Source organism: Centruroides vittatus, unplaced genomic scaffold (genome assembly GCF_030686945.1).
Source record: "Centruroides vittatus isolate TY-2023 unplaced genomic scaffold, ASM3068694v2 contig_911, whole genome shotgun sequence".
NCBI lineage: Eukaryota > Metazoa > Arthropoda > Arachnida > Scorpiones > Buthidae > Centruroides > Centruroides vittatus.
This window is the reverse complement of record NW_027122600.1, coordinates 1224400-1238790: the sequence shown is the minus strand read 5'-3', so window position 1 is coordinate 1238790 and position 14391 is coordinate 1224400. Positions and strand designations below refer to the sequence as shown.

The following is a 14391-nucleotide window of genomic DNA, read 5'->3' as shown; positions in this document are numbered from 1 at the left end:
TAAAAATTTATAATTTAATTTTTAACTACTATAGTAGTTAAAAAGTAAATTATATATACAGGTAACCCCCGTATAACATGGGAATTACATTCCAAAAATTTGCTGTGTTATATGAAACAAAGAACTAGTATACGAAAAGGGGGGTTAGGTTCTAAAAATTAAAAAACATGCTATTATATTTTCATAATTAAGATAAATATCTTTATTAAAATTTTCTTAACTGATACATATTAATATAAATTAAACAATGTTTTCTTCGTCATCACTAAGCACTATTAACTTAGGGCATTTTCTTTTTGGCAAGTTATTTTTATCCTCCTTATTTTTCTGCATTATCTTCAGATCCATGCTTTACCTTTTGCAAAAAGTATGTAATTTTAGATTGCTAGCTTTTAGTTAAAAGATCTTTATAAATTTCCTTATATGGTGCTAAGCACTTATGAAGAATAAAGCAAGTATGGAATAAGGGAAAAACATCTGGCAACATCAAAAGCAGAAGTGTCGAGATCTGGCAACATTGAAACAAGTTTCGAGAAGGACCACGTGTATCGACAGAAGGTGGAAAAGAAAATTTACATACTTAAGTACTAATAGTTCATGAAAATAATAATTTTCGTGAACTATTAGTACTTAAGTATGTAAAAATTTATTACATTTCATGTTGTGCAAGGGTTTTACCCAATTCTCGAACCGTGTCAGAGTGAATCTGTGCTATAGAAGTGCCGTGTTTTACGGGGGTTACCTGTATATGTAAATTGATAATATTGATATAAAGGTAGATTATTTTTAAGATAAACTCAAAATAAGACATTAATAAATGATACATTTATAATAATCGAAACAAACTCTAACAAAAGGAAACTAACTTAGTGTTGAGATGGAAGATTTTAGGTATTTAATTATAGTTTATTCCTTTTTTGATTTCTTTAACTATACAAGAAATCCTCATTTTATTTTATTTCCTTATATTTTAAGTGGCCCAAAAAGTATTAAGTCATCCAAATATAGTAGCCTAGAACCCTACATATATCTCAATCTGTTACTTGTAGCTCGATCTTGCAATCTTGAAGCCCAGCCATATTTTATAAGAGAAAAAAAAGGGGTAGTCCATACGTAAGGTGACACCCAAAAATGTGTTACTGTAAAAGCAAAATCATATTGACCAGATTAGAGTTGACCTTGGTCTATTGTTCTCTTATAGCATGGAGGCACTTCAATCTAAATGAGTGAGTTAATGTATGCATATCACAGTTTGGACAGAATTTCCACTTTGAATTTCAAAGTGGCCTTATTTTGAACTAACCAAATTCCTTAACATGTAAATCTCTACATCCCCAGCCAGGACAAAAGTATGGTTACAAACTAATGGAATTTCAAACTATCCGAGTTCAAATTAACGAGGATTTCCTGTATGATTTCTATATTGATAACAAGTAATGACTTTGGGGGCAAGAACATGTTAACTCAGTTTTCATTGTTGAACATTCTTGAATTTCTACAAACATAGAGCAGATGTAACTTCCAGACTTTTCATAGATTGGTCTGTTAACCTCTAATATCATTAATCACCTGTGATTTGTTTTAAAATACAGAGCAAATTTGAAATTTTAGGATGATTTTTCCAGAAACTTGAAAGAATCAGTTAGCATGTTCTTGCCCCAAGGTCTTAAAATATCATTAATGTTCATTAATAAATAAATATATCTAGTGTATATTAATCTTTTTTTGTGTATTAATTGTATCATTATTCATATAATTTTTATTACTTAAAAGAAAAAATGTTACTATCCCTGCCAATATTAATGTTTATATTGGAATTTAAATATGGCATAAGTTCCAAATATATTACTTATTGATAAACATATGATACATATCTATCAACAAAATCATGAAATTAGTCAAAGACATCAGAAAATTAATGTATATGTAAACTAAAGTATAAACCATGTGAATTTTTAGTTATAATTGATACCTTAATGCTTCATAATTGCATTAATTACATGGAATTTGATAATGTAATGGCTATCATTATGTCCATTGTCATTATAATGACTCTCATTTTCAAATTTTTTTAATGTCATCTAGTGAAATGCTACTCATTCAAATGGGAAGAATCTTATTTAGGTAATTAGAATCAATTCCACACTGCAATATGATTTCTATGTTGATAATGAGCATTGTCGTTAATTGATGTTCAGACTAATCAGCATACATTAGTCATTACAAATTAATTAAATTAATTTTAATGAATCTCATTAGTAATTGCAATTAAAGAATGGGTAACACACATATTAATATTAACAAATATTAATTAAATTTTTCATCTTTCCTTCTAAGAAGGATGATTTAAATCCTCAAAAAAGTTAAGAAAAAATTTTTTTTCTTAATTGTATTTTGCTTATTAACTATTAATATGAATAATCTGTACTCCATTTAAGGCATCGTTTTGGCATTGTCTTAATTTCTGTATCATCATTTCTCGAAGGAAATTTATGATAATAAACTTAATTTAATTTTCTTTTGCTGAAATTCTTTATTAAATTTAAAAACAGGAACTAAAAAATGTAAAGGAACTCCTTTTGAGTTTGCTAAATAGGTAGACTTTTTCATGTTTATTCAATAACCTGGATTCATTCTCTTTATTAGCAGCCAGTTTTAAGTTTCCAAGTCTGCTGACTCCATGGAGAATCAAAGAAAATTGCAGGAACTCTGTATAAAGTATAGGAGTAACACCACATAAATTATTTAGATTTTGTTTAAATGCTCAAGCAAACGTCTGTCGTTCCGACGATGGAACTCTCCGAAAACATTTTTTTCCATTAATAAATTTCCAATCCTGTATTTTATTTAGCATTGCTGTAATTTACTTAAAACAGTATCTTTCCTGTATTTAAATTTTATTTTGAATACATCAATAATTCGATGTTTTTCTTTCAATTATAGCTAAAAATTAACTGGAGAGTTAGAAAGATATTTAAACTTTAAATATAGATGGAGCTTTGAATTTTCTTTTCCTGAATAACAGTATTTTAGTCTAAGATATAGTCAATTCTATAGTATATATATATATATAATTTTTTTTCTATGGAATATGAAGTGATGTCAGTAGTATTGTCTGTATCTCTCCATATATAAAAGGACTAGCAGATGAGCCTCGTGTTTCTCGGGCAAAAAATAACAGCAGCAAAGATTAAGATTATTAGATTATTTATACTTCTAACCCTTTATTATATTATAGTATTTGGTTTATATTTATAAATGTTATCTTACATAAGTGTTTATCACACCGAGTGACCAAACACATTTTAAAAATTCTTTAAATTGTGTACAGTAGAGGAATAAAGAATTTTTGGACGACAACTACTCATTAATACTGGAGCCGTATTCTGGTCACTTATCTCTCGTCTCTTCTTTCACAGACGAATGACGTCAAAACGAGAGACAGTGACGATTCTATTCGGTCTACTATTAATATTTGAAAAGTGATCCGTGTTAGACAGGTGGGGATGGCCCCGCACGTGATTGAAGTTTTTAACCTTACTAACGTGAAGAAAACCCGGAAAACTCCCCGTTGGCCGTGCCCGAACCCACCACTAACTACTAGTGTACGGTGGTTTTAGCCACTCGGCTACTGGAGGGTGTTGATTAAAATTAAGAAAGTATCGTTCAGAAGTGAAAAAACCCGAGTCGTTAGATATGGAAAATTAAATACAGGCTATTCACAGACTTAAACACTTTCCATTCCACGCAGGCAAGTGCTATATGCTACCTCTCTCAGTAATGATATAGTGCGTCGCAGAAAATCGAATGTAGGTGGAAATTAATTGATTTATAGAAATCAAGTCGACATTTTGGAGGTGGAATGTACGACATTATCTAAGTTAGAAGTATTTGAACGTAACTGCCGAGTTTTGTAGCAATTGGTCGAATAACCTAGGAGTGTATAGCGAACAAACATCCAAACATTCTCGTATATATAGATTAGTGAAATTAGCTTACCTTAATTTATCAATTAGATTACACACTAAATCAACAAATACAGCTGAGGGTATATATTCTTCTTAAACTTAATTCTTTAAGAATCAAATTTTGGAGATGGTTATTTTAGTAGTATTAATACTGTTATATTATTTAAATAAATAAACTGGCAACGATGTTGCTAGACTTTCCCGACCTTCTTTGTTTTCATCCCTAATAATTGCTACCATTATCTTTATAAGTCTTCAGATTGATTCTGGAGATATTAAGGTGGTGGGGTCATATCTTCCGAACCAGTGGTCCGATTTTCTGAAAATTTCTGTAAACATTCCCCCAATACACAAACCTCCCTGCAGAATTTCAGAAATTTTTGACAAAAAGAATATGCGTTATTAAGCTTTAAAGTGGGCGAACAAAATCGTGCTCTTCAAACACACATACATACTACAGGAAAAAAAAAAAACTCGAATTTTATTTTACATTTCTCGACGTTTTAAGATCCCCGGGTCCAAAAATGCGACAAATCCCCGCCCGGCGGCGCGTCCATTTTTCGACTGAGGAATTTATAGTTAATATCTTAAAAGGAAATAATTAAGTATAATATTAACACAGCTGCTGGATAAGCGTTTAAATAAAGAAAATGGCTACTGTTGATATATTTATTTATATTTCTTATTTAAAAAGCAGTTTAATTACTTTCAATTTTTTTTAAAAAGTCTAAATGATTAAATAAATACATTATTTATAAACCTATAGACGCCATTTTTATCTTTTAAAATTTGTTTCATGTTTAAATTAATTAGATTTCTATAAAGATTATTCTTCCAAACTAATCTCGATAAAGATAGGATTTTTAATAAATAAGAAATTTCTAATTTAGAATTTTTAACCCGAAATTTTAGGAGTTCTGTGATTGGTATTTTGCGATTGTTTATTTGCATTTGATTACAGTATTGTTTTTTCTCCTAATCTGCCTGTACTAATGTATAAAGCCAAAATGTTTGTCTGTATTTTTGCTTGAGGTAAACTGGGAATCGACCGATTTTTGTACGTAAGTCTGTAGTATTTTTATCTGTTCGATTTGTTAAGTTATGGCAACGCAACACTTGGGCGATCTGCCTAGGGGGATGCCTTCCGGGAGGTCTTTTTAAGGGAAACTGGCCCCTATTCAGGCGTTACAGACGTGGAGAAATCCGGAAAACTCCAGTGGTCAGCCCGTCCTGGCACGACCGAACTCTCAGTGTTCAGGGAACGGAACCGATTGGCCACTGGTGGGCCTTTTTTCTGTTCGGTGTTTTAATCCTAATGTACCATTATTTAAAAATAAGAATGACTTACATTATCAGATATCTATCTGATAAATTGAGTACTTTCGGTTACTTTTCGGGTGTACGCATGTTCCAGTGACCCTTATCGACGATAAAATGCCTTAAAAAAGTCGCAGTTGTCACGAAATAATTTATATCCGTGTCGAGGGACCGTTGGGAAGTTTACTTTCCGAAATTAATTGCACGTAAGCTACCTTAAAACTCCGACCCTTCACTCCTTCCTACCGATTTCATCTTCCCTACAAACTCCCAAACTCTTTGACCGATCTGGACCAATTTCCGCATAGTTAGTCTCTCTAATCCTCCAAAAAATATACGCTACTTAAAGCTCAGACCCTCACTTTTTCTTCCGATTTCGCTCCTCGACAAATTGCCAAACCCTTTGATTTTCTCCAAATTTTGCTTAGTTATCCTCTGCCACCCTGCGGAAGACATACGCTACCCTATAACGAGGTTTTGGACGGCCGAGCGGTCAAGGTGGCAGCCTACCGCTCTGGGGGACCCGGGATTGAATCCGGACCGGTCAAATAATCCCCAGGAATTTTTGGGGGGTGGTCCGTCCGGATATGTTGGGCCCCGTCCCTCACCACCCGGCCGCCCCATTGTGAGCTTGGCCAATCCCATAATGGGCCTGCAAAAAAGAGGCCCTCTTAAGGCGGAAAGAGTTAAATAAATAAATAAATAAATAAAAACCCTACATCGAGGACGACTCGACCTCCTTCCCGAGTTCTCGGGTATTCTTTGCTAGTTATTTATAAATATTTAATCGATTAATTGTTTGATCGATTGGAGACTGTTCCTACTTGACCAAAAGTTCGTTTTGGAGTGTCTTAAGTTAATTCATCCACATAGAATTTGCAGTGAATACGCATTTCGAAGGGTTGAGTCTTGAGATGTCGCACGGTTCCTGTATTGCTTGTGTTTGTTCGTTACATATTTGATAAAATTGCTGAAGACGATTTACTCATTTGCGAATATTACAAGAAAAATCTACCGGAGAAGATATATTTTACCATAATAATAATACACAAGATTGACCGAAAACCATTGTGATTTGCATAGATAAGCGGTAGCAAGAAAAAATTCACGCATATTGAAAAACTATATTATTGGATGAAGCAGTAAAATATGAACCATGTGAAATCTTCACTACTTCAATCCAGATTATTTAAAATTTTCTGCAGTGAAATAGGTATTGCACGTAACGCAATTTCATTACGTAATGACGAAAACTTTTGCAATATTTTCCGAAATCCAGGCGGGCCAATTCCCGTGTTCGGAATCTATTTACAGTGTGATTATGAAAATCGAATTGATTTAATTAGCGACGCTGATTTAACAACCAGCTGCCATTAAATGATTTGTGGGCAAATTTAACAGAACGGTACCCCAAGAGGGAATTCAACTTTCTAATATCGCGCCTAATATCAGAAGAATTTGTAATCCAAAGTCCCAAAACATCGAAGGCTTTAAGAACAATTTTACTGTACCCAGTATATAACAGAAGGAAAGTGTGGCCATCGGCCAAAAAATGACACCGAAGATTTTTACATTTTTGGACTCGGGACCTCGAAACATCCATAAATGCCAAAAAGAAATCGGAGGTTTTCTGTATGTATGTGTGGGGGAAACAATTTTGTTCATTCACTTTGAAGCTTAATAATCCTTGTGCCTTTTGTCGGAAATTTCTGAAATTTTGCAGGGAGGTTCGTGCGTTCGTGAACTTTCCTGATGTATAGAATCATTACCAAACATTCATTGTAAATGGAAATCAGAGTTATCTGCTTTATTGAATTCATGTTAGTGTATACATGTTATATGAATTTAATATATTTAAGTATAGATTTTCACGGTTTTCGTGAGGCGTGGTATAATATTTTGATCGACACATCAAGAGTTAATTGGGCTGCAATTTGGAAAAAAAAATTGCAGCCCAATTAACTATAAATTCCCACTGTCGTCCGTCTGGCCTAACTTATCTATCTAACCTAGTTATTCATAGGATGTTGTTTGATGATGATGATGATAGCGGCTTAGAGCTGATGGAAGAGAGATATTTTGAGATCTGTTAGGTGTAATAGATTAAGATCCATTTCTGTTTTTATACTGTTACTATCGAATGTATCTACTGCCGTTTATATATTATATACACTTACTCATTTAGTCACGCTTCTAATGCTCATGTGCACAGCTTTACAACTTCCTGGTTATCTCAGAAGTTGCATCACTGCACCTGTTTTTTTCAATTTCAGGAAGAGTAAATTCCATTACAGAAAAGGTAAAGTGATTTCTCAGAAAATGTAAGTCAGATTCCAGAATAAGTAAATTTGTTTTCGGATAAATTTAAGTTAACGTCAATTTTAATTAAGCAATGACAGCTTTCTGAACGATAATTGGTTGGCTCACGGTTCGAATTTCGATTGAGTCGTGCAATTGTCAATTAAAAAATTAACTGTAGCGTGCATTTAACGTAGAAATTTCGTACGCATTTTGAATAGGGTAGATGGAACTCGAGGGGTCATTTGGGGGTCATTGATGATTATACTTTTTCGAGATTTTCGGGGATAATTTTTAAATTGAAATGACAACCGCGTGGAAATCGTTAACTAGTTACTCGATATATTACGCAAAATCTTGGAAAAATAACATAATTTTAAGGGAGTCGATTAAAAAAAGATTTCTGTACGGTAGGGTCAATGCGAGGAAAGATTGTGAGAACCCCTGGTTTATTTAATGCTTTTATATTTGAATTGCATGTAAACTATTTGTTTCTTTCTTAATTATTCATTAAAATCGAATCATTTCAATAGATTAATTAGATTTTTAAATTGTAATTTTATTATTAAGTAGATTTCAGTTTTACAAGTTTCGATGTAACAAAAAAACTCCTTAATTAATTATACGATGATATCATTTAATGATGACGTACTGTACTTCAATTGTGGAGAACATCATCATCGTCTACTAGATTCTGGATAAGTGCACTTCTACATGCTCCTGACATGGAAAGTACTGTAGTTACGTGTCGTACTGTAGCCAGCACGTTAGGATTCACCCTGTTAGTGCCACACGCACGATCCTTGCCATACCCACAAAGAAAAAAGTTCAAAGATGACCAAGAAATGGTGCAGCAGTGGCCCTTTCAAGCCCTTGGAGTATTCTCCAGCACATTTTATTCACTAAAACTATGGAAGTTCGAGTTTGAAGTCTTCATTTTATATATACAAATATATGATAAAAAATTGAATAGTTTAGTAGAAATTGTAAAATTAACGTTTTATTTGTCTTTTGTATGCGTTTTTTAGTGCGTGATATAAGAAACAGTTTTTTAAGATTTATAAATTTATAGTATTGTAAGTAATAAATACAGTCAAACCTGTTTTTATGCGGGGGATAGGGACCGCATTAAAAAAAACGCATTAAAAAAAATCTCACGAAACTTTACGAATGGCTGTAAATAATAGTTTTCGCAACACAATTAAAAAAATAATTTTTTTATGCGGTCAACAGGGACCGCATAAAAAAAGTCTCACATAGAAAATAACTCAAAACCGTACGAAATAGAATTTATTGACAACAGACGTCAGCACTTGACTGCATCGTCTGGTCTATCGTCTGTTTTACATATTTTTGTCCAGGTGGTGTTTTGTTGACTTAAAAAGTAAATTATTTCATTTTTCGCATATTCATGCAATAATATTACTATAATAAGTGCATTTATGCTATAATAAGTTTATTTAGCTATAATAAGTCAACGTGAGACATGACGAATCGCACGAGACTAGTCGCCAACTATACCGCACAAATTAAAAATTCGCATTAAAAAAATCGCACAAATAAAAATCGCACATAAAAAGAGCGCATAAAAACAGGTTTGACTGTATATATATTTCACATTTAATTCTTTAAGTTAACGTTAACGCTATCTTCATTGGTTGCAATCTTGTCAATAATCTAACATCACATAAATCATTGTGACGTTTGAGGGAGAAATTAAATCGGAAGGGGAAAAACGAAAAGAAGAAAAAAAAGTTTAATTAATATATAAAAAAAATGAGTACAGAAAAACATTTAAAGAATATGCAAATAATCTAATGTTTTAGCAACATTTAAATATTAAGATTAAATAATGATTTTTGACTTTTTATCTCGAATTGACTCGCCTTTTTTTGTTTTTTTAAGTTAAGTCCAGCGTGCTTCATTTAAAAGTCCAATTTTTCTATCTTCTTCACTTATCTTTGGCATTTGCATGGGCAAAGTAACCATCCAATTCTGTGGTAGTGGTGAATTATTAATGTGACAGGATGGTAATGGGATAGTAGACTTGACGTTTTTGTCAAGTCATTAAATACTTATCTCAAGAAGTTGTTATCACAATGTGGTGTTCATCACTTTGATTGTCTCCAATTGTCTCCCCCATCCTAGGACCTCTGCCATGTTTCTTCTCCTTTTTTTTCCTTTGTGGCATTTCACACCAGTTGTATCTTTTATCATTCTTTCATAGATAATGTAAATAAATAATTATAAAATTTCATTTTAAAATTTAAGTTTCGAAGTTTGGATTCTTTTTTTTAATGTCCTTTTAAGTATTTTAATGTATTTTTTACGAATTTAGTTAATGCAGCGAGTTTTATGAACTGGAAGCTATAAAAGTGAATTTTTGCCTGGTTAATTCTTCCTATATAAAATACATTTATAATTATTTTAATATTTTAATGTCTAGTAGGCCGTATAATTTATTTCTTCGACTTTACGGAGAAATTTTAGCTTTTTATCAATAATTATTAAAAGTAACTGTTATATGATTTGCTAATTATAATTGAAGTTATTGGCCTAATAATATATATAATTTTTTATTGCTTCTAGGCACATTATCATTAGTTGTGGGCCAACATTTACGAAAGAATTATGGAGGACTGCTTGCGTCTGTCTACAACGAGCATTTTCGGTGAGTTTACACGCCGTACGCCAGTTAATGGTGTGTTTTCATACAGATTCGGAGAATTTCTACGGTGACATTGGCCAAGTCAAAGTGGCAGTTAGAAGAGATTGCACCCTGCAAGAATACGAGAGGCTTCAGGAATTGGCACAGCAGGTATCATGCAAATTTTTTACTCTACATACTTAAACATTAAATGCTGCACATCCCTTCACGATGAAAGCATCGTGAACGGATATGCAACATTTAATGTCTAATTTAATGTCCTCCTAATTTATGTGATAACACACATTATCAAACGCAGGGATTATAAGCATAGTACAGCTTCGAATTTAAGTCTCTCTCACACTTGTATAAATTAATTTTTAGGAAAAATTTGATGATAAAGCCAGGCCCCATTATACGCTTTAAAGGCCCAAGAAGAAGAGTAAAAACTAAAAGAAGCACGCAGAACGTTCACACCTAGTTATCATGATATCGAAAATGGTCGTATTTACAATATATAAAGGGACAGTATCAAATTATAGACATAAAAATTGTATGTTTTTATTGTTTATTATGCCCAGAAAATTAATCGAATGAAACAATTTAAAGTTTTAAATTATCATCCAACAAAAATAATCACGCGAGTAACTTACAAGTTAGACGAGTGACGAAATTTTATACTTAATGTTAAGATTTCTTTAAATTAATATGCGGATGTGTTAATTTAAACGTTAATTTCGCTGCTCAGTTGCTAATTATAAAGACTTTTATTATTATTTCCTGTGAAATCGATAAATTTCCACACAAAAAATAATTATCAATTAAATTCAAATGATAATTAGGATTCATGAGCCAATTATAACATTAAAAAATAGGGAATAACAATTTTTACATCTTAAAATAAGACAGATTTTATACAGAAAAACCGTAAATGGGAGCGGGTAATATTTCTTAAAGTTTTTCTGCGATAGAAAGCTATGAAGATAATCAATCAGGTGGGATAGAAGAAGGGCCAGCAGAGCCATTTGGATCAGGCTCCGGATACGGATTGGCCAACAAAATTCGGTATTTGGTGTAAAAATATCATACGAAAGTGATATAAATTAAAATTTCTATTGATAAGTGGCGAAATTTTATTCATTTTACATATATATATTTTTTTTATGGTTTTCCTCTTGATTTTTAGTATGTTAAAGGTGGTAATTTCGTTACATTGATTTTCAAATTAAATCGTTTTACATAAAAGTTATGCAATAAAAGCGATTTTAAAAGAAATTTTCGTTATAATTAATCATATTTTTTTTTTACTTTGAATTTCACTATATACGATTCTGGAATGGTGTAAGCCACTAATTGACATCAATTAATTATATTAAAACAGTACTTATAAGATTTTTACAAGAATATAAGTTTTTGTCGCTTTATAGAGTAGAATATCTGAGAAGTAGACATCTCCAGTAACACAAAATAGCCTCTATAAGTCATATCTAGTTTTGGTTTTATTACGAAGAAATTTCGTGAAAAATAATGATTTTCCGAGATATGATAAGCAAAAAAATGTCAAATTTTCCACCTTTTCGTGATTTTTATTTCCACATCATTGTATATATATGAAGTTTCTTTCTTGTTGAGTCTTTAATTATTGGTTGAATTACAATGAATAAGATGCTTAAAGTGCATGAGAAACGAACACTGTAACAACAAAATATTAATTTTCTTTGCTAGAAATAAAACAACACGTTGCAAATTAGGGAAAAGGTTCCTGAAACATACAGTACGAACACTTTATTCACTCTGCAATACGGCCATTATCGAGTATAACCTGATAGGCTTGGCTATGTTGTTATGCTGTTAAGTTATTATCTATACAACACAGTACATAAGCAACACGGAAAGTTTTGAACTCATTTTAATGGCGAATATTTGAGAGTTGCGTGGAATGACTTTACTGTGAATTACTGGAAGGGCCTAATCGGAGGGGACCATCTCTGTTGGTCTCTCTGTTCTTTTTGTTAGTTTACGAAAGTTAATATAATGTATGGAGTGTTAATACGAATTTAAAACGTGACGTTATTTTGTTTCAGGTCTTTCTCTTAGATTGTCAAAGAGTAGAAAATTGTGAAGAGAAGAAAGAAGAAGAACGATCTTATATATTTTTGTTGCTTCCTCCTCATGTTAATTCAACGTTAAATGAAGAAATGAATATCATAAGGTAAAATAATTTCTCAGCTTTATTAAAATTTCGAATGCTACAAACGATTTTATAACTTTTCTTTGTATAAGAAGTTTTAGACTTGCTGTACAATTGTTATAGCGTTTAGAAAACACAAATTAAACACTTAGGACGATAGTCGACACTTAAACAGATAAAATCAATATTAATTTAGCATTAAAATAAACAGTTATATCAGAAGGATCATCGTTGCTTTCAGAATTTCTTAAAAGTTTTACTTACTAATCAAATAATTTAATCAGAAAAATTCTCTAAAACTTACAGAATCGATAAGTAATTTAAATGATAAAATAATAATTTATTTGTCAATTAAATTAGTTATTGATTTCTGTAATCTATGAGATTTTTCTGATTAAACTGCTAATAAAACGTTAATTTTTTTTCTGAATGATTGAGCGATTAGAGATGCTACTTCTGTGCATCAAAATCTCATTAAAATATTCGTTGAATATTAGAAAATTTTCTCGGGTGTTTTTCGTTTTATTAACTATTAGAATAGTTATAATTCGGAGGTAAATTAGACTCTGATTTCCTGTACTAATTTGGCATTTATTTTAAAATGACCAGCCGAGCAGGAACATGGGTAATGTAACCGAAAACACGCTTTTCTTTCTAAAATATTTACACACTTTGTGGTCATTTAATTAAGTGAAGAGTTTACAATGAGTCTAATGAGCTCTCTTCTTTAATTATTAATCCACTATAAAATTAGGCATAAAAATACATATATGTATGCAGGGGCCAGCAGAGCCATTTGATCCCCACACAGAGGGGCCCCAGAATTAAGTTTATCTTTACACATTTTTACTTTACCGACTCTGTTATTTACATAACGGAGGGAAAGTATGGCGATCGGTTAAAAAAAATGACCTCGGGGGTCCTTGAAACGTCGAGAAATGCAAAAAAAAAGCGGAGTTTTTTCTGTATGTATGGATGTTTGTGTGTGGGGGGAAGATTTTGTTCACCCTCTTTGAAGCTTAATAACTCCCATGCTTTTTGTCTAAAATTTCTGAAGTTTTGCAGGGAGGTTGGTGTGTTAGGGGAATTAATGCTATTAAATTTTGGTGGTTAAAAGTTGAGGAGGTGTGGAGATAAAGGGTGAGCGTGTCGTATCTGGAGTTGGGTCGGACTTAATGACGATTTTACTCCTTATTAACATTTGCAATTTTTTTTTTTATGAAACTTGTCCCTACCCTCAAAATTAAGCTTTTTGCCATTTTATAATATAGTAGGCCCTCATTATATCGTGCTTGTCGGGAGACGAAGAAAAAGTGCGATATATCCGAGTACTAAAAATTCTGGGCTTTTACTAAACAGATTATAAGCTACATGCTATGGAATCTCAATACTCTATTCTTTCATCAGCAAGTGTATCCGATATAAAATAAGCTTAGTGTTTCAATTTTATTCGTGATTATATCGTAATAATTAACGTTTACGTGAACATCGATACCACCAATGCCCATTTAGCATTATTGTTTTTTTTTTAACAATGACATTTAAAGACAAATACTGTCGATATAAAAAAATATCAGTTGCGATTTTATTATTAGTACTATATTTCATAATAAATCATCGCTTATTAAAAATTCGTGTAATTCATATTTTTCAATAAAATTATAAATACAATAACTGAAAATTTAAAAAATAAACATCAAAACTTATAAAATTACAGAGTAAAAATTGTCCAAAAAGCAAAATAAAGAAATCTTTTCCTTACACATTACTCTTTTTTTCCACATAAAGTCACAGCATTACGTCAATTCACATAAGGTTGTGAAATTTCGAACTCACAGAAACTTGTAAACGAGGAGACAGTACTTAAAACTAATAAACAACTTTTAATATCAAAAGGAAACATGAATGATAATTGATCTGTCTAACTGTTTTGCTTATTTAGATCTTGACGAATTTATTGTTTTGCCTGC

General features: G+C 31.7%; 1 protein-coding gene across 1 annotated transcript in view; it reads left to right on the top strand.

Moving 5' to 3' along the window:
* Positions 1 to 14391, top strand: part of LOC136984251 (brefeldin A-inhibited guanine nucleotide-exchange protein 3) — a 76756-nt gene that overhangs the window by 57932 nt on the left and 4433 nt on the right. Inside the window, 2 exon segments of the mRNA XM_067281160.1 lie at positions 10173 to 10401; positions 12315 to 12442. Of these exon segments, the coding sequence (XP_067137261.1) occupies positions 10173 to 10401; positions 12315 to 12442 (357 nt within the window).